Below are 19,505 nucleotides of genomic sequence, written 5' to 3'. Positions count from 1 at the left end.
CCTGCTTTATCCCCTAAGACTTAATCTTGCCAGTCTTTTGCTTGAGGGCTGGAAATGTTTGTGAGAAATGGTTGCTGCACAGAAATGGGCATGAGAAGGGCAGAGGAGCAGAGGTTGTAGTGATGGAGTGCTTGGAGCAAGTGAGGATCTAGATTCTGAGACCAGGGAAGCAGACACTGGCCTGCTGACGACCTCTTGCATCACAGGTGGAAGAGAGAGCAAGGATGAATAAGCAGCAGAACTCTCCCTTGGCCAAGACGAAGCCAAGCAGTACAGGGCCAGAGCCCCCCATCTCCCAGGCCTCTCCTAGCCCCCCAGGACCTCTTTCCCAAACTCCTCCTATGCAGAGGCCTGTGGAGCCTCAGGAAGGACCGCACAAGGTGAGTCTGTCCCCATTCCTGTCCCAGCACAAGTGGCTTTGCTCAAAGCCAGGTACAGAGCTGCATCCATAAACACATGTATGCATTCACTAGTGTCTTCTGCACACCACAGTCACAGCCCTGTGGACAGTTTGCGGCTGCGTGTGTCTAGTCTTCTCCAGCATCTGCTGAGGGGAGAAGGAACTTTCTCATCCCAGACCCTAGTTTGCAGGATGTGCCACAGCAGGCTGCCCATCCTTCCTGGTCTCTCCCTACAGAGCCTGGTAGCACACCGGGTCCCACTGAAGCCATATGCAGCACCTGTACCCCGATCCCAGTCCCTGCAGGACCAACCCACTCGAAACCTGGCTGCCTTCCCTGCCTCCCACGACCCTGACCCTGCTGCTGTCCCCACACCCACTGCCACGCCCAGTGCCCGAGGAGCTGTCATCCGCCAGAATTCAGACCCCACCTCGGAAGGGCCTGGCCCGAGCCCAAACCCCCCATCCTGGGTCCGACCTGATAATGAGGCTCCACCTAAGGTAAGCACAACCCTGAAGGACAAGAAAATAGAGTTGAGAGTGGGAAGGAAGAAAGTAAGGCAGCCATGCAAGGGTTAGCATCCAGAGGGTGGAGACAGCAGTGACAGTGGGGGCTGAGAAATAGCCAGTTGCTTGGTACCAAAGGGTGATATATAAAGGTGGCTGTTGTCAGGGTTTCTGTCCTGCCCAATTCCTGCAATCGTTAAGTCCCAAAGAAATCACACAGAGGTCTACATTAACTATAAACTAACTGGCCCATTAGCTCAGGCTTCTTATTAACTCTTATAACTTATATTAACCTATTATTCTAGTATATGTTAGACACATGGCTCAGTACCTTTTTCAGCAAGGCAGTCACATCTTGCTTCTTCTGTGGCGGGCTCACAACTACAGAAAAAGCTTCCTTCTTCCCAGAATACTCCTGACCCGACTCCCTATCTGGTTGTCCCACCTATACTTCCTGTCTGGCTACTGACCAATCAGTGTTTATTTAAAATATAATTGGCAGAATACAATTGTCCCATACCACTTCCCCCTCTGTTTTTTTTTTTTAAATAAAGGGAAATATCCATAGTCCATTGGGGGGGGGCGGGAATGTGGGCATGGTTTTCCAGGCTTCTTCCTGCTGGTTGGGGGCACTGATAATCTTATGGGGACCTAAAGAAAATTTAGAATTATGATCAAGTCCTGACTGGAGTATCCTGTGAGGCTTGATCATCTCAGGCAGCATCTTGAATCTGTTCTGGATGCAGAACTCTGACATCTGGGCCATCTGTTTCCACTGGAGATCTCTCAGGTGGTCTTCCTTGATCAAACCTGATTTTTCTTAACTCAGAATGAATCCATAACTTCTCATTTTCTGTGGAAACAAAAGCAAAACCTATCTTCTCTAAAGTAACATATCTTTTGAAGTCAAGATATTTTCAAAAAACTATCTTGGATTAATTTAGCAGCATTTACAAACAAATATCTTTTAGCAGCTGTTGCTCTTTCCTCAGCATTGAAACAATTCAAAGAGAACATAATATACAGTATCCAGACTCTGTATTTTTCGTCTTTGCGTAGCTTTATTTTAAATTCTATTTCTTTTATTTTTATTTTTAATTTTTGGCTTTTTGAGTCAGGTTCTCTGTATCTTTGACTGTCCTGGAACTCCCTCTGTAGACCAGGCTGTCCTTGAACCCACAGAGATCTGCCTGCCTCTGCCTCCCAACGCTAGGATTAAACGCGTGTGCCATCGCACATTGAACTCACAGAGGTCTGCCTACCTCTGTATTCCAAGTGTTGGGATTAAAGGTGTGTACCACCATACCCAAATTCTCTCTTTTCTCTCTCTCTCTCTCTCTCTCTCTCTCTCTCTCTCTCTCTCTCTCTCTCTTTTTAAGGATTCTAGCCTTTTTCTTTTCTCTCCAAAGCCTGCATATATTTTTAACACACTGTAAAACATTTAGAGGTTTTCTTCATTTTTGAATCTCTCTTTACTGTATATCTCTCTTTTTCGGACCACATGAGTCTATAATTTGCTAAGCAATATGGGTAGGTTTAAAGCTGTGGGTTTGATGGCTGGATTCCTTAGCTTTCTGAGATTCCAGCCTCATGGCGGAGGTACCAGCTGTAGCCACATTTATTGCCACAACTCTATGGCATTTCAAGATCCCTGCCAGCAAGCAAGCTGCAGCAATCTGCTCACAAACCACCCGCTCTGTAGGCGGACCTCCTGCCTTCAAGAGTCAGAGTTTGTGCTGGCAGGATGGCCCAGGAAGCTGGCATTTTAAAATGTTGCAGCTTTTTTCCTGCTATGGCTGAAAACCAAAAAGCATGTGGTCAGCTTTTCATCAACACCATTTAAGTGTTTGATGGCAGGACCTCTCAAAAAAGCTGCAAGGTTTTACGGCTAAAGCTGAGTCAGGAAGAAAATGAGACACATTTGCCTCTAACAAACAGAGCCCACCTGAGAAAATGCTGCTCTCAATAAGCTGTGCTTAACTCTGTTTTCTGTCTAGAATTACTTCCCAAGCTGTGTCTGGCTTTATGTTGTCCATGTGGGCGCCATTTGTTGGCGAGGGGCTTCTGTCCTGCCCGGCTCCCACAGTTGTTAAGTCCCTAAGAGATCACACAGAGGTCTACATTAACTATAAACTGACTGGCCCATTAGCTCTGGCTTCTTATCAACTCTTATAACTTATAGGTGGCTTTATCCCACTGGCCATTTTTCAGCTTCATAGCCTGGATATACTCGGTAACTTACCTGACTTGTTTGTTTCTCCGTGGATGCTGAAGACTGCATTTCTTAGGTTGGGGTTGAGTGTGTGTGACATCTGCACATGACTGACAGATCTTGTCAACGCCTGTTCTTTCCAGGTTCCTCAGAGAACCTCGTCTATTGCCACTGCCCTTAATACCAGTGGGGCCGGAGGGTCCCGGCCAGCTCAGGCTGTCCGTGCCAGGTACACAACGCCAGGGTGGGGTCATGTGGCAGCCTAGGGAGTAAGACATAGGGACTTTGCCAGGTTACCTGCATAGGGGTGGGGCAAGCCCCAAACCAGGCACCTCAGCCCCTCCTTGTGCCACCACCACCCGCCCCGGCACCCTCTGCTCCCTCCACAGACCTCGCAGCAACTCCGCCTGGCAAATCTATCTGCAGAGGCGGGCAGAGCGGGGCACCCCCAAGCCTCCCGGGCCCCCAGCTCAGCCCCCTGGCCCGCCCAACGCCTCTAGGTAATGGAGTTGGCCCCACTCACTCTCACTTCTCACTTCTGCCACCTGCTTCCCTGGTGATGGCTCCTCCTGCAGTGTAGCTGGACCCCCGTGGCTGGAAGCACATCTCTGACATGAACTCCATCCCTTCACAGTAACCCCGACCTCAGGAGGAGTGACCCTGGCTGGGAGCGCTCAGACAGTGTCCTCCCGGCCTCTCATGGACACCTCCCTCAGGCTGGCTCACTGGAACGAAACCGAAACCGTGTGGGGGGTATGTCAGCCTGACATACCTGGGCCTTGAATTTGTCTTGACCAACACTGAGAGCAGGGCCTATGGCATTTAGTGGCTTAGGACCAGAACACCACAGGGACAAGAGGCCTGTGGGTGGGGTTGGGGCCTATGGTCAGCATGGGCCTGAGGCTACTTTGTAGGTATCTGTGACCTTCTTTCTTCCACCCTGCCATGCCCAGCCTCTACAAAACTGGACAGCTCACCAGTGCTCTCCCCTGGGAACAAAGCCAAGCCTGAAGACCACCGTTCAAGGCCAGGCCGGCCCGCAGTGAGTGATCTGGGGGCAGGATGTGCAGCCTTCAGGGTCCTGGGCACTGGGATCAGGGCCAACCCTTCACTCCCATGAGAGGACGAGGGCAGTCCCAGGCCATACAGCACCTCTCATGCCACTAACCTTTCTCACCATCTCTCCTGCTTCTTCCTGGCTGCCTTTCCTCCTCCACGGCCCCTCCCAGAGCTATAAGCGAGCAATTGGTGAGGTTAGTGAGAGGGGTTGTTGGGGAGCCCTCTCTTGTTCCCTGTCTGCAGCTCCACTGGCAGCCCCCATGTATTGCTTCTACCCGAGCCCCACTGCTCCCCTCATGCCTTTTCTTCCCTGCAGGATTTTGTGTTGCTCAAAGAGCGGACCCTGGATGAGGCCCCTAGGCCTCCCAAGAAGGCCATGGACTATTCCTCATCCAGTGAGGAGGTGGAGAGCAGTGAAGATGAGGATGAGGAAGGCGATGGGGAGCCGTCAGAGGGGAGCAGAGACACTCCCGGGGGCCGGTATGGGGTGTCCTAGGGCAGGCCCCCTATCAGGACAAGGAGAGGAAAGGTTCAGGGAAGGCGGGAGTGAGGCTGTGCCAGGGTGGGGTGCTAGCTTCCCACTGCGTCCACTGTTCTGTCAGTTGTGGGGGACCCTTCCAGATGCTCCTCTGTCTCTGCCAGCCTGCCCTGAGGGCCACTCAGAAAACACCTGAGTCAGCGAGGGCTTTAGAGGAGACTGAAAGCCCCAGTCTCCGCTGTCACCTGCCTCCTGTGGCATTGTATGGCAAGCAGGACCTCTTTCCCACAGCAGTGATGGAGATACGGACAGCGTCAGCACCATGGTGGTTCATGATGTTGAGGAAATAGCCGGGACCCAGCCCCCATATGGGGGAGGCACCATGGTGGTCCAGCGTGTGAGTGGGTCTCCCTACCCTTTCCTACACCTGCGGCAGGCCCTCTGCAACCCTACCCTAACTTTCTGTCTGTTCTACAGACTCCTGAAGAGGAACGAAGCCTGCTACTTGCTGACAGCAATGGCTACACAAACCTGCCCGATGTGGTCCAGCCCAGCCACTCACCTACTGAGAACAGCAAAGGTCAAAGCCCTCCCACAAAAGATGGAGGCAGTGATGTAAGTGTGCCAATGTAGGTCCATGACTAGAGAGAGAGCCCTGCAAAAGGTTTGCAGAGGAGTGGGTGATGGGAGCACTGTGGCAGGTGAAGCAAGGCACTGTGAACGCAGTAGGGCTGGGGTCTGTCCCACAGCCACACGTGGTTCTTGACTGTTCCCTCTCCCCACAGTACCAGTCTCGAGGGTTGGTAAAGGCCCCTGGGAAGAGCTCTTTCACCATGTTTGTCGATCTAGGGATCTACCAGCCTGGAGGCAGTGGGGACACCATCCCTATCACAGGTGAGGCTGGACTTCAGAGCTAGCCTGAGAATGTAGCTTTACAGAGGATAACATGGGGCTGAAGAGACGGCTCAGTGGTTAAAAGCATGTGCTACTCTTCCAGAGAACCCAAGTTTGGGCCCAACACCCACATCACACACCTCACACCCTCCTTAACTTTGAGTCAGGGAATCAGATGCCTTTTCCAGCCTCCATGGATACCTGCATACATAGAAAAGAAAATTTTAATTTTTTTAGTTTTTTGCGACAGGGTTTTTTCTGTATAAGAGCTCTAGCTGTCCTGGAACTCACTCTGTAGACCAGGCTGGCCCCGAACTCATAGAGAACCGCCTGCCTCTGCTTCCCAAGTGCTGGAATTAAAGGCATGAGTCATATGCACAGGCCTCTCTTTTGAGACTTAGCCCCTGCCCGGGCGAGGGCTTCTGAGGGGCAATTGCTCAGGGTGGCTAAGGGAACGGTTGAGTGACTGAAGGATTGGAGCGAGGCCCTGGCCTCAAGGCCGGGATTCTTTTATCTCTGCTCTCTTCGTGCACCTCTGCTGAAGTCTTTCTCTTCCCCTTCTGAGAGTTCTGAAGTGCCAAGATCAGATGCAGCATAGGAATAAAAACAGGCACTGGAGGGCTGCAGCCACCCTCCCTCCTCTTCATCTTGGCAGCCCTAGTAGGTGGAGAGGGTGGTCGTCTTGACCAGCTGCAGTTCGATGTGAGGAAAGGCTCTGTGGTCAACGTCAACCCCACCAACACCCGGGCTCATAGTGAAACTCCCGAGATTCGGAAGTACAAGAAGCGATTCAATTCGGAGATCCTCTGTGCAGCCCTCTGGGGTAAGCCAGGGCTGAAAGGGATCTGGGTACAGCTTCCAGGCTCCTGATCCTGGTCAGGGGAGAGCCGGGTCTGCCTCTGACCTGTCCAAGGACTCGTATTGCAGGGGTCAACCTCCTGGTGGGCACAGAGAATGGGCTGATGCTGCTGGACCGGAGCGGACAGGGCAAAGTATATGGACTCATTGGGCGGCGGCGCTTCCAGCAAATGGACGTGCTAGAGGGGCTCAACCTGCTCATCACCATCTCAGGTGCCTGTCTCAACTCTGGCTTTGTCAGCTTTGGCCTGGGAGGAGAAGGGCCTTGGTGGTTCACTGGTGTGCAAACAGCATTGTGTGAAGTAGCACACAAATGGGGCCTTTGATGGGAATAAGTGTGAGGTTTTTTTGGGGGTTTTTTTGTGGGGTTTTTTTTGTTTTTTGTTTTTGTTTTGTTTTTTGGTTTTTCGAGACAGGGTTTCTCTGTGGTTTTGGAGCCTGTCCTGGAACTAGCTCTTTTAGACCAGGCTGGTGTCGAACTCACAGAGATCCGCCTGCCTCTGTCTCCCAAGTGCTGGGATTAAAGGCGTGCGCCACCACCGCCCGGCTAAGTGTGAGTTTTTATGTGTGTGTGTCCATCTCTCAGGGAAAAGGAACAAACTTCGGGTATATTACCTGTCCTGGCTGCGGAATAAGATTCTGCACAACGACCCAGAGGTGGAGAAGAAGCAAGGGTGGACCACTGTGGGGGACATGGAGGGCTGTGGCCACTATCGTGTTGGTGAGGATAACACAACACAGTAGCCAGGGAGAAACAAGGTCTGGGCTAAATGCAGAGGTCATCGAAGCCTGACAGCAGAAGTCATTGCTTCCCCCTTTCTTGCCCCCAGTGAAATATGAGCGTATTAAATTCCTGGTCATTGCCCTGAAGAGCTCTGTGGAGGTGTACGCCTGGGCTCCCAAACCCTACCACAAATTTATGGCCTTCAAGGTAATGGCAGCCTCAGCCTTCAGTACATTTATTTGAAGGTTCTGCTCCTGCACTTTCTTCCTGAGTCTTCTCTCCCCCACAGTCCTTTGCTGACCTCCCTCACCGCCCTCTGCTGGTGGACCTGACTGTAGAGGAGGGACAGCGGCTCAAGGTCATCTATGGCTCCAGTGCTGGCTTCCATGCTGTGGATGTTGACTCTGGGAACAGTTACGACATCTACATCCCTGTGCACGTGAGCTTAGCAGGGCTGTGGAGCAAGTGGAACCAGTCCTTCTGGACATCAGACTTGAGGACCCTACCTCACCCCGTTCTCTCTCCCCAGATCCAGAGCCAGATCACACCCCATGCCATCATCTTCCTCCCCAACACCGACGGCATGGAGATGCTGCTGTGCTATGAAGACGAAGGTGTCTATGTCAACACCTACGGGCGGATCATCAAAGATGTGGTGCTGCAGTGGGGAGAGATGCCCACCTCTGTGGGTAAGTGATGGCCACCTCCTGGACGGCTTGCCCTGAGGTGACCAGGACAGCCTCCTTACAGCCTTTCTACCATCGTCTCCCTTCAGCCTACATCTGCTCCAACCAGATAATGGGCTGGGGTGAAAAAGCCATTGAGATCCGCTCTGTGGAGACAGGCCACCTAGATGGGGTCTTCATGCACAAACGAGCCCAGAGGCTCAAGTTCCTGTGTGAGCGGAATGATAAGGTGAGGCAGTGTGTACGTGAGGGGTACAGGAGGGGGCCCTGTGCTAGGCTGGCTGTCCACACCTTGTGCTGGGCAGATCTGGGGGCCGAGTGGTTCTGCTGTTCTCTTCAGAGCAGCCCCGCCACCCTCCTTCCCCTTGGGCTCTGTTGCCTTTACCCCAGGGGTCTGGTAACACCTCCGGCCTTTCACTGGGGTGGGGAGAAGCATGCCCCAGTCTGCAGTTTGTCTCTCTTCCTCTTCCCTTTCCCAGCTGAGGACCCCCACCCACAAACACACACACACCACCCTCTAGCCCTTCGTGATGGCTTTTCTACCTCATCCAGGTGTTTTTTGCCTCAGTCCGCTCTGGGGGAAGCAGCCAAGTTTACTTTATGACTCTGAACCGTAACTGCATCATGAACTGGTGATGAGGCCCTGGGCTGGGCTCCCCATGGACCCAGCTCTCTCCCCACAGCCAGGCCGCCCAGCCCTGCTCCCCCTCTCCCTTTGGGCTTTTGCTTTTACTGGTTTGATTCACTGGAGCCTGCTGGGAACGTGACCTCTGATCCCTGAAGCTTTTGTGATCACGTGACCATCCTTTCTCCCAACATGTTTTCAAAACTGTGCCTGTCCCCAACTTCTGGGGAATGACACAGCTTCCCCTTACCAGGAATTGAGTGGGACTTGCCCCTCCCCTTTTCTCCACTTAAGAGGAGAGTGCTTGGGGCTTGGACCCCCTTACCCCATTGCTGCTGACTGAGCAGGGCCCTGTACCCCTTTATTTGCACGCCAGGGGAGCCGGCTCCCCCCTTGAATGTACCAGACTCTGGGGGGGGTCACTGGGCCCTGGGTTCTGGGGGGAGGGTCACCAGCCACTCCAGGGGCAGGGACCAGGTCCTCATTTTCTGAAAGCACTTTAATGACTTCCCCTCCCCCAGGTCCCAGGGAATGGAGGAGGGACCCCATAGCCAAAACATTCCTCCTTCCCACCCTCCCCTCCCTTCATGCCCCCTTGCTTGCATCTGTATATAGTGTGAGCAGCAGGTAGCCCTTCCCCCTCCTGTATCCTTTCTCAATGTAGTGGCCTTGGATACCCGTTTGTTAATAAAGACAATTCTACCAGCTCCCACCATGTTGAGAGCCCACCATCTGGCATCAGTGTTCCTATGTCTAAGTCTAGGCAAAGCCTCATTGGCTGTCAGCTAGGTCTGATGGATCAAAGGAGCCAAGAGATAGTGAGACCGAACCAAGGACAAACCCTGCCCTAGAGTGTTGACTTCAAGAGCCTGGCCAAATCACCTGACTGCTATACACACTGACCCTGAGGAGCCAGACCTACCCACGTGGCCACACAACCCTCCTGGAAGTTCACAAAATGGATTTATTGTCAGCCTGTTGGCAAAGTCGACTTCTTGCAGGGGGAGGGGTGATGTGGGTGCTAGTGCAGGCTCAGGGTTGGATACACGGTGGGTAGGGGAGATCAGGAACTTGGTTGAAGTAACCCCCAAGGAAGATGAGGCAGGAACCGACGCTGAAGAGCACCAGAGCTGCCCAAAAGCAGACGTTGTCGAGGGCTTTCCCCATGCGCACCCAGTCGGACACTTCCTGTGGGACACAGCTTAGTGCAAGAGAGGGAATGAGGGAAGGGCCTTGGCCGCACTCTCACTCAACCCAACCCACCTCTTCGTTGGCTTCCTGGTCTCGTGTGCTCTCAGCCACAAAGTTCACAGCATCCACACAACAGCGGATTTCAGGGGCTGCAGCGCCCAGGTTCTGGCAGAGCGCAGCTAAAAGGGCGGCGACACCAAGTCATTAAAGAACATCCCCAATGCAAGTGTGTGCCTTTGACCCACCAAGAGCGGTGCTCACCAGTCCAAGCCCCATGCCGATGCCTCTGCCCCTCAAACACGAGCTCACTCCGCGGCTTTTTCAGGATGAGCTCCTCTGCTCGGAGCAGAATGCCCACAGAGGAGGCGCGCCTGGCAGGTGAGGTAGCTCGGGGAGCCTCAGGGGGTGGGCTTGAGCCCAGGAGGCGTGGCAGTAGCTCCAATAAAATCTGTGGCCAGGGCAGAGATAAGTTCCAAGCCCGCCTCCCACCCTGGGCTGTCCTTCACTCAACCAGTGCTTACGCTTACTTGGCGCAGCCGAGGGGATGTGGTATGAGTCGTCGGCGTCCGCAAAGACACGTTGAGTACGATGACGCAATTCATAACAATGAGCGTGGCAACCACCATGACGAAAATAAGATACCTGAGATACATACCCAGGAGGCATGATGTCACAGCATCCCACAAAACAGGACAAGCCGCTAGCTGTCCTCTACCTCACAAACACCTCCGCGCGCGGGAGTGGTGGAGTTACTTCCCTTGGCTACCCCTCCACAACACCAGTATCCACCCCCCTCCCGCATCCACCATCTGTTGCGGCCATGAAGGGGACTCCCAGCAACTTGGACACCCTCCTGTGGGTCTACCACTTCCACAGCTCCACCGAGGTGAGAACGGTCCACCCAAAGGCGGCACCTGGAGAGGTCTCCAGCGCCTGCTGCTGTGACCCTTCCCACTCCACTACCCCTGCTCCTCCAGGTGGCCCTACAGCCTCCGCTTCTGTCTTCCCTGGAACTTGCTGTGGCCGCAGCTCACGAATATCTGGTCCAAAGGTTCAGAGAACTTAAGTCCCAGGAGCCCCTGGAATCCAATAAGCCGCCTGCCCAGAAGGCCACCTTGGGGCTGGTGCTAAGAGAAGCTGCAACCAGCATCATGAGCTTCGGAGCCACCTTGTTAGAGGTGCAGCTCTGGGGAGTTGAGGGATGGGAAGAAAAGCGGGGGAGGGCTAGGCCAGAAAGGCAGAGAGACCTCTAGCCCTTGTGCCCCCAATGCAGATCTCAGTCCTGTGGCTACAGCAGGAAGTGCTGGACAGCAGCGACGGCTGCCTGAGCGCAGCCCCGAACACTGGGGATCCGGGTAGGGCACTGGCCCGTGTAGCCCTGGCTGCAGGGCAGGGGATTCGGCAAGCTGGAGCAGCAGCTGGCGCAAGTGTCCGGTACCTGATCCAGGGGGCGTGGCTGTGCCTGTGCGGACGCGGTTTGCACGGGTCCACCTCATCCCTGCAACAAACCCTACGCCAGCTGGGTCTTGGGGTCCCCGGGGATCCGGTACGTTCAGAATAAGGGGTGTGACACGGGTCAGAGGAGATGGGACTGAGGTTATACTGAGCCATACTGACCTCTCAACAGAGATTCCCGGGAGACCCCAAGGTGGCATCCAACAGCAGTGAGGAGAACGGGGGACCAGATAATCCATCACTGTCCCAGCCCCACCCTGTGTCCAAATAAAAACCCAGAACAGGACAACTGCAAGTCCCCTACGCCAACCTTCTTTGGCTCCGCCCACCGTGCTGGTACCCCATCTCTGTTAGATCCACTTTGAGGTTACCTGCCCAGCAGTGGCACGCTCAGAGATGTCTCTGGAATTTTCTGGGCAATTAGGAACAAGAAGACAGTCTGGGCTAGCAGGACGTTGATTGAGACCGTGCATTTCTGGCCACCAGCTAGAGGAAGTATACCGTGAGAAGCGGCCCAGGGAGGGAGCCTAGCCTGGGCTTTAGAAGTCAGGGGTCACCCCTTACCCTGCGCAGGCAGGAAGTAAGCAAGCAGCACCAAGCCGGAAATGAGTACACAAGGTACAATGATGTTAATAATGTAAAAGAGCGGCTTCCGACGGATGATGAGCGTGTAGATAATGTCAGTTTCTCCGGGGACTTCTGCAGAGCCTCCCTTGTAATGGCGGATCGTGCCTGGGCAGTAGTCGATGGCCCATTCTCCATTCTCTGCAGGGCATGGGATGCAGTCAGCCCACATACCTGCAACTCCAGGCTGAGCGGGTGGGCGCAGCTCTCAGGACCCTGGGCTGTCAGCATAGGGGAAGTATGGGCAGAGAGGGACATTCCCAGTAAGGATGTGAAAGAGAGAGGCCTAGTGTGACAACTGAGTTGTGTGACCCAAGTCAGGCTCTGCAAGCCCCCCCCCCCCCCCCGTGGCCCTCATCCGGGAAAGGTTTCGGAGGAAGTGATAGCCCCTTCACCAGTAAAAGCTTCCGTGTCAATTTCAATCTTGTCGATGGTCTCGCCGTTGTCATCCACCGCAAAGATGAACTCCACTTCTTCAGCATTGTAGGTCTGGGAGCTGTGAAACACGGCCAGGCTTCACCCCAGAAGCTGGACCCTTCTTAGTCCTGCCCCGGAAGCTCCCAATGGCTCCTCCACTCTTGCCCATATCCCTCCAGCACATCTACTTCCTGTTCATGCCTCAGACTCTTCCTGGAGAGGAGCTGGGACTGTGGGATAAACTACAAGATGCCAGCAAACCCAGGTGCGGCTTCCCACGCGTCTCCGTGCCCCCCTCCACCACCTGCACAGCCCTTCCACAGAGCCCCCACCCGCTCCTCCATGTCAGGCCCTGTCCCCACTCTAGGCCCTCCTCCCTCCTCCTTGAAGTGACTCTCCCCACCGGAAAACCAGAGAGCAGTTCTGCCAGTCGAAAGGGAAGTAGGTGACCTCCACTGCGCAGGTGCTGTGGTAGATGGCAGGGGGCAACCAGGTCACGTAGCCTCCCTCGCTGACCAGAACATTGCAGTCATAGGCCACTCCAAACTGCCCATCGATGCTGTGGGGAACAAGCTTTTCACAGTATTGGAAAGAGTATTGAACCTCTTCCGCCAACAAAGTCCCCCCTAAAACCGTTTCCTCTTGGCCAGTCCTCACTTGTTTTCCAGAACGATCTCTGGCAGCCACACAGATTCCGAAGGGACCCGCAGGGTCTCTATGCCTGCAAAATCCTCCTTGCTGAAGTTGAGCCTGTAGTCCTGCCAGTCCTGAGAGGAGGGGACAGAAGGATGTGCTCTCCACCCTTCTGGGTAGGAAGAAGGGGGTTGGCTGGGAACCCTCGCACTGCTCCCGAGATCTGACTCACAATTCCAATCCAGACGTTGGTGGTCAGGGTCTCCTCCTTCTCGTTCTACAAGAGGAACGAGCCTGCCTGAGGCCGGGAGTTAGGGTTAGAAGTGAGAAAGCAGGCATAGGATTGGAGGGGTAGCTTACCAGTGAGATGAGGTTGGTTAGGGTGACCTTGAGGGTGATGGTAACAGTGTCTTCGGGCCTCCTAACTGGCCGGCATCCTGGGTCATACTTGTCGAAGAGATGGTGATACAGGCTGAGCTCTTCATTCTTACTCTTGCTTCTGCCTGGGGTACGTCAAGAAGGAAGGATCACTGGACTTGAAGCAACAGCCTGGGTTTCTCTCCGTCCCCTGGGTCTGCACAGGCCTCCTGTATGTATCTTTCTGCATTTCTCCTAAGCCAACAGTAGTGCACCTGGGGACTAAGTACTCTCTCAGTCTGTGCCTTGGTCCCCACCTTTCCCCTGGTCCCTCCAGGTTGGGATAGGGACCCAGCTGGCTCCCCTAATTCCTGTCCCTACCAAGGAGTGCCAAGAGAAGCAGGGCACCAAGCAGAGCCCCTGTCATCCTGCTGTCTGGTTCTCAGGGTTATTCTGAGCTTTGACAGGCTTGAGGGGCAGGACAAGGTGCCTGTGTGAAGGGGAGGAGGGTGTTAGTTCCGGGCTGGGTTAGACAGTCCCAAATCCTGTCACCAAATCCTCTACCCTTGCTGCAGCTGGGGACAGTTTGGCTGCTTCCAGAGGCAGCTGCCCCATACTGTGTCCCTTACCCACCCCATCCCAGCATCCTTTGCTTGTGCTTTAGCCAGCTCTGTAGCCGCAGACGTGATGTCTCATGAGAGGCACAGGCCTCGAATAGCACTTGGAACCACAAGCCTTTAGGGTAGGCGTCAGTGGAGACCCCCATTCTCACCACACACTGGTATCCCCCGTGTGGCCGCCTGTGTCTGTGATTCTGATGGGTGCAGCTGAGAAAGAGAACCTTCCATGCCTCCCACATCACCTCTGTCTTAGTTACTTTTTCTTTGTTTTTCAAGACAGGGTTTCTCTGTTGTAGCCCTGACTGTCCTGGAACTCACTCTGTAGACCAGGCTGGTCTCAGACTCACAGAGATCCACCTGTCTCTGCCTCCCGAGTACTGGGATTAAAGGCGTGTGCCACCACTATCCTGCTCCAAGGCAATTTATAAAGGCACTTAATTTGAGGATTATAGTTCCAGAGGGTTATGGTCCATGCCGTCCGTCATGGCGGGGAACAAGGCAGCAGGCAGGTGATGGAGCAGCAGCCGAGAGCTCGCATCTATCATGTGACAGCCATGAGGCAAAGAGAACTAACAACTCAAAGCCCACCCCCAGCGACAGACCTCCTTCAATAAGGCCACAACTAATCCTTCACAAACAGTTCCACTAACTGGAACTGGGGACCAAGCATTCAAACAGGAGCCTGTATGTATGGGGGGCTCTCATTCAAACCACCACAACCCCATGTAGAATGCATGCTATAATAATACCCTTGCAGGGGCCAAGTCACCCTAATCCAGACTTAGACAAAAAGCAGCAGTCTCCATGAAGACCTGGTCTGCAGCAACACACTTGACCCGTCAGAGACTGCTTCAGTGTGGGGCCCAACTCCTTCAACATCGCCCCGGATGAACCAACTTTGACCCCCTCACTTCGAGCAGGACACCTGCTATTCCCTGTCTTCTACTGCCACCTTCTCACAGGTGACACTACTGTCCTTCCAACTGCTCTCCCTAATACCTTGGTCTTGCTGTGGAACCCAGGCTGGCCTTGAACTTTTGAACTTCCTGCCTCAGCCATCTGGGTGCTGGGATGACAATCGATCGTGAGTCACCAGGCCTGAGTTTCCTGGTTTTATTTGTTTTTAAGACAAGTTGTGGGTAGCCCAGGCTGGCCTTGAAGCCCTGATCCTCTAGGCCCTCCAAGGGCTGGGGCTGCAGGTGTGAGCGCTGCCAGACATACTTAGAATCTGCATTTGACAAAGGCTCTCCAAGTGTTCATCATGGGTGATAACTATAGGACTAATTTTGATTTTTATTTTGTTGGCTTTTGAGGGAGGGGATTTCTTGAGACAGTGTCTTACTGTATAGGCCAGGCTAGCCTAGAACTTGTTATATAGACCAAATGTACAATCCTCTTGCCTCATCTTCCTGGCATGCGCCACAATGCCCAGCCGGAAACCCTTTATGCCTTATACCTTACACATCACCTCAGTGCAGCAAAACAATCACTTCTGTCCTAAATGCATGAAGAGAATCTGCAGCTGAGGGTCCCTCACACAGGTGTCTGGTGGTGACGCATTAGACTCACTGTGAGCACAGGTGTGTGATGATGATGCACAGGTGTCTGTCTGGTGATGACGCATTGGACTCACTCATAACTGTATTCATTATATTCCTCTGTGATCATTCCACATTTACAGAACATTTGTGGCCATCTTTCTTCACTTCCCCCACCTATGAGATCCCTCGAACATCTGAGGCCAACAGGGTCATGTGACCTCTTGTCCTCACATTCTCTTGGAGCCCCTTTCTCCTGCTACTTGTCTTGTTTCTCATGTTTCACTGCAGATCCCGGAAAGGATTTGTGGGGGTGAACTCACCACCTTGAATGCCAGGCTGCTGCTGTTGTTTAATCCAGTCTCTGATTTAGGGCTGCAACCAAGAGGCACTGTGCTAAATGCAGACTTTTGCTCAAACATTAGTGGGCTCTTATGATACAGATACTACGATTATAGTTTAATAAGGATTGATTCCAGCCAAGCCGTGATGGCGCACACCTTTAATCTCAGCACTTGGGAGGCAGAGGCAGGCGGATCTCTGTGAGTTCAAGACCAGCCTAGACTACAGAGTGAGTTCTGGAATAGCCAGGGTTTCACAGAGAAACCCTGTCTTAAAGAAAAAAGAAAAAAAAAAGAGAGGGGAGGGGAGAAGGAGGGAGGCTGAGAGCGAGAGAGGCTTCTAGTATTTAACAGCAGGGAACTGTATGAAGGGAAACAGCTAGGAACGATGTGTAAAGTTGAGAGGAGCCATCGAGCTGTTGGTGGATCAGCCCTTGAAGCTTTAGAAACTCAAGGCGTGCTATAGCTTCCTGTGAACTCACCCATGGTGGCCACAACACTCTGGAGCAGGGGCTTTACCCAGTGCTCCTCTCTCCACTGACGAGTGTGCCTGCTCCCTCTGGGCATTGCCTTCCTTCTGTGTACTTTCTGCCTCCCTCAACATCTGCACCATCCACCATGGTCTCGGCCCCAGACTGACCCCTTGGCTTCTCTGCAGATACAGAGCCAGCTTGGCCTTGGTTCCCATCACCGCCTGTCTGAAGCCCCTGGGCCCAATGGTGAGCTCATCAAGCTCCATAGGGTAAACCCACGGTCACAGGGACAACCTTGGTAGAAACGCAGTAAGTCACAAACCAAAAAGGACACCAATGTGGACCAGTGAGGTGGCTCAGCATAAGGGTACTTTCTGCCAAACCTGAGGACCTGTTTGTTCCCCTGGACCCCCATGGAGAAAGGAGTGAGGAAACCCACCCTTCCGAGCTGCCCTCTGACCTCCACCTTCCTGTACAGACGTGCACCAAGGCCCAGTTCATTCCTGAGCATTAGGAGCACAGCGGGGAGGTGATAGGGAAAACCTGGGGTGTGAACCCCTCCCCATCTCCCCTAGCCAACCGGAGGATTGGACACCTGCCTGTGAGCCAGTGTTGAATTTGTATAATGAAAAAGTAGGGATTGACTTACAAGTTAGCAAGATCCTTGCTCAACAGGAAGCCATGCCCTTCACCAACTACTCTTGGCTAGCAACTCTGAACAGCTGCAGCTGCCCCTGCCACAGAGTCCTAGCCACCAGGGCCCTTGGAAAGGACCATCCCCCAGCTAGCCACAGGAGGGCTCCCTCTGTGTTTAGCACAAATAGCGGCTTCCCTTTCCTAGCAGGGGAAGCAGGTTAGCGGTGCCAGGCTGGGGAGTGTCCAGTAGACACGAACTGAGCTCTGCTTCCCACAATACGACTCAAGCTGGTGGCAGAGACTGGCTGGTTGGCTGTGTTCGGGGCATTTGGTAGAGTCTGGCACGAAGCAGAGGTCTGAATTCTCTACTGGACAAATAAACAGAGCAAAGGGACTGCTGGTGTCTTTCCCTGAGAACTGTCCTCTCCAACCACACGTCCAGGGATAGGGTCGGAATGAGAATGACTCATGCTTAGTCCCTAGTTGGTGAACTATTATTTTATTTGAGACAGGGTCTTTCTATGTAGCTCTCTCTGGACCCCGGATGAAACTTGCTGTGTAGACCATGCCAGCCTTAAACTCACAGGCCTGCCTCTGCCTCTCAAGTGCTGGGATTAAAGGTGTGCACCACCATGCCTGGAAAAAAATTTTTTTTTGCATAATAAATGTAGGTACATATTTATTTTTCAAAATATTTATTCTGAAGTTTTGTAAGTATGTGTGACTTTTTTTTTTTTTAAATATCAGGAAATGGAACCCATGAATCAATGGCTTGCATTCAGAGCTGAATAAAACCAGCAGGACTGCTGTTAATAGGTTGGATAAAATGGCTTACACAATCATTTGACCTTGGCTGGGTCAGAATGAAGTCCTTCTGAGCCAGGCAGTGATGGCACATGCCTTTAATATCAGCACTTGGGACGCAGAGGCAGGTGGACCTCTGTGGGTACAAAACCAGCATGGTCTACAGAGTGAGTTCCAGGCCAGCCAGGGCCACACAGTAAGGTCCCGTCTAACAAACAAAGTGTAAATGTGAACTGAACGGCCACTCTGGAGAGCTGGCCGCTTCTTCCAATGTTAAGCATGCATTTCCCCATAGGGTGGCTGACAATCATCTGTGACTCCAGTTTCTCTACCCCCTTCTGGTCTCTGCAGGCACTGCATGCATGTGGTGTAGAGACATTCAGGCAAACCCAAAGACACGTAAAATAAAAAGAAAGAAAATCAAAAAAGAAAGAAAAAAGAAAAAGAGAAATTAACAGTAGGGTCTATATAAATGAAGTGATATCTGTGTCAATGAGTTACCTTAATATTTTTAAGATGTCCATTCTCCGTAAGGTAATAGAGAAATGATTTTTAAAAGAAACTGGATACTCATTTTAAAATCTCTATAATAGTGTGAAGGTCCATGAACAGTTTTGTCAATTTTGAAAAGAACCAAAGGAAGGACCCAGCCTACCCGATGTTAGAACACACCACAAAACCCAACAGCAAATGCTCTAACAGCAGGCGAGCGAGCTGCCGGGACCTGGGAGAACAAGGAGGAGCCCAGAGCACCCGGCCTCTCAGGGCATCAGTGGAAGAGGCTGTTATCAGCACAGCGAGCAAGGCCTTCTATGGTGAGAAAAGTAAGCAAGCTACTCCCACACCTCACCCCAGATACAAAGTAAACCCAGGTGGAGTAAAGGTTAACAGAAAAGGGAAACTAACGGAACAGATGATAGGAGTCTAGGAGTCATTTGTGGTTGGGGGTTTAGGAATTTTTTTCTTTTTTTAAAAAACAATGTATCGGGCTGGAGAGATGGCTCAGTGGTTAAGAGCATTGCCTGCTCTTCCAAAGGTCCTGAGTTCAATTCCCGGCAACCACATGGTGGCTCACAACCATCTATAATGAGTTCTGGTGCCCTCTTCTGGCCTGCAGACATACACACAAACAGACTATTGTATCCATAATGAATAAATAAATATTTTTAAAAAAAACAATGTATCAAAACCACTGCTGTAAAAAAGAAATACCCAGCAGAATGTGGTGGAGCAGATTTTTAATCCCAGCACTGTGGAGGCAGGGGAATCGCTGAGTTTGAGGTCAATCTGATCTATAAAACAAGTTCCAGGGTAGCCAGGGCTACACAGAGAAACCCTGTGGTGGAGGGAGCAGAGCAGAATTTATTCTGGGGCTGAAGGGATGGCTCAGCAGCTAAGAGCACTGGCTCTTCTTGCAGAGGCCCTGAGTTCAATTCCCGGCAACCACATGGTGGCTCACAACCATCTGTAATGAGGTCTGGTGCCCTCTTCTGGCCTGCACACACACACACATGGACAGAATATTGAATACATAATAAATAAATAAATAAATAAATAAATAAATAAATAAATAAATAAATATTTTTTTAAAAAAAAAGCTGCTGATGGTGGCACACTCCTTTAATGCCACAGCATGTTCAGGAGGCAGAGGCAGGCAGATCTCTGTGAGTATAAGGCCAGCCTGGTCTACAGAGCAAGTGCCAGGACAGCCAGGGCTACACACAGAGAAACCCCATCTTGTAAAAAAGAAAGAAAGAAGCCGGGCAATGGTGGCACACGCCTTTAATCCCAGCACTCGGGAGGCAGAGGCAGGCAGATCTCTGTGAGTTCGTCCTCCTGCACACCCTTTTTATCTGGACTACTGCCTGAAGGTACCGTCCACAGTCACGGTGGGCCTTCCCACATCCACCAAGGCAGTGAGAACAGTTCAGGAGAGGCTTCCTACACAGGTGATTCTTTTTTTTTTTTTTTTT

The 19,505-nt window shown here is 52.4% G+C and overlaps 3 protein-coding genes across 13 annotated transcripts in view; 2 read left to right on the top strand and 1 right to left on the bottom strand.

The window, feature by feature from the left end:
• The window catches only part of Mink1 (misshapen like kinase 1), a 52,773-nt gene extending 43,594 nt beyond the window's left edge, over nucleotides 1-9,179 (top strand). For 2 of the 11 annotated variants that reach the window (XM_026780194.1, XM_026780191.1), the window contains 18 exons: nucleotides 207-380; nucleotides 638-901; nucleotides 3,263-3,348; nucleotides 3,509-3,619; nucleotides 3,754-3,872; nucleotides 4,073-4,161; nucleotides 4,349-4,372; nucleotides 4,495-4,658; nucleotides 4,948-5,053; nucleotides 5,134-5,271; nucleotides 5,442-5,550; nucleotides 6,206-6,373; nucleotides 6,478-6,621; nucleotides 6,995-7,129; nucleotides 7,239-7,339; nucleotides 7,422-7,821; nucleotides 7,908-8,047; nucleotides 8,371-9,179. In XM_026780194.1, coding sequence (XP_026635995.1) covers nucleotides 207-380; nucleotides 638-901; nucleotides 3,263-3,348; nucleotides 3,509-3,619; nucleotides 3,754-3,872; nucleotides 4,073-4,161; nucleotides 4,349-4,372; nucleotides 4,495-4,658; nucleotides 4,948-5,053; nucleotides 5,134-5,271; nucleotides 5,442-5,550; nucleotides 6,206-6,373; nucleotides 6,478-6,621; nucleotides 6,995-7,129; nucleotides 7,239-7,339; nucleotides 7,422-7,821; nucleotides 7,908-8,047; nucleotides 8,371-8,454 — 2,556 coding nt within the window. In that variant the 3' untranslated portion in view covers nucleotides 8,455-9,179. The remainder of the gene's footprint in view (nucleotides 1-206; nucleotides 381-637; nucleotides 902-3,262; nucleotides 3,349-3,508; nucleotides 3,620-3,753; nucleotides 3,873-4,072; nucleotides 4,162-4,348; nucleotides 4,373-4,494; nucleotides 4,659-4,947; nucleotides 5,054-5,133; nucleotides 5,272-5,441; nucleotides 5,551-6,205; nucleotides 6,374-6,477; nucleotides 6,622-6,994; nucleotides 7,130-7,238; nucleotides 7,340-7,421; nucleotides 7,822-7,907; nucleotides 8,048-8,370) is intronic. The other 9 variants (XM_005349672.2, XM_013347286.2, XM_013347284.2 and 6 more) reach the window with 8 other exon arrangements.
• A 17-nt stretch (nucleotides 9,180-9,196) lies between these two features.
• On the bottom strand, nucleotides 9,197-13,547 carry Chrne (cholinergic receptor nicotinic epsilon subunit). The gene is made up of 12 exons (XM_005349671.2): nucleotides 13,502-13,547; nucleotides 13,124-13,266; nucleotides 12,996-13,040; nucleotides 12,788-12,897; nucleotides 12,534-12,689; nucleotides 12,109-12,209; nucleotides 11,654-11,854; nucleotides 11,461-11,575; nucleotides 10,162-10,276; nucleotides 9,896-10,082; nucleotides 9,707-9,813; nucleotides 9,197-9,631 (listed from the first exon to the last, which is right to left on the bottom strand). The coding sequence occupies exons 1-12, from the start codon at nucleotides 13,545-13,547 to the stop codon at nucleotides 9,476-9,478; spliced, it is 1,482 nt and encodes a 493-aa protein (XP_005349728.1). The 3' UTR covers nucleotides 9,197-9,475.
• Nucleotides 10,244-11,427, top strand: C7H17orf107 (chromosome 7 C17orf107 homolog). Its single transcript, XM_005349669.2, has 4 exons — nucleotides 10,244-10,520; nucleotides 10,612-10,812; nucleotides 10,908-11,180; nucleotides 11,262-11,427. The coding sequence occupies exons 1-4, from the start codon at nucleotides 10,299-10,301 to the stop codon at nucleotides 11,358-11,360; spliced, it is 795 nt and encodes a 264-aa protein (XP_005349726.2). The 5' UTR covers nucleotides 10,244-10,298; the 3' UTR covers nucleotides 11,361-11,427.
• Nucleotides 13,548-19,505: the final 5,958 nt, after the last annotated feature.

The sequence above is a fragment of the Microtus ochrogaster genome, chromosome 7 (assembly GCF_000317375.1).
Source record: "Microtus ochrogaster isolate Prairie Vole_2 chromosome 7, MicOch1.0, whole genome shotgun sequence".
Taxonomy (NCBI): Eukaryota; Metazoa; Chordata; class Mammalia; order Rodentia; family Cricetidae; genus Microtus; species Microtus ochrogaster.
The sequence above is the reverse complement of the archived record's forward strand: the minus strand, read 5'-3'. Positions and strand labels throughout refer to the sequence as shown.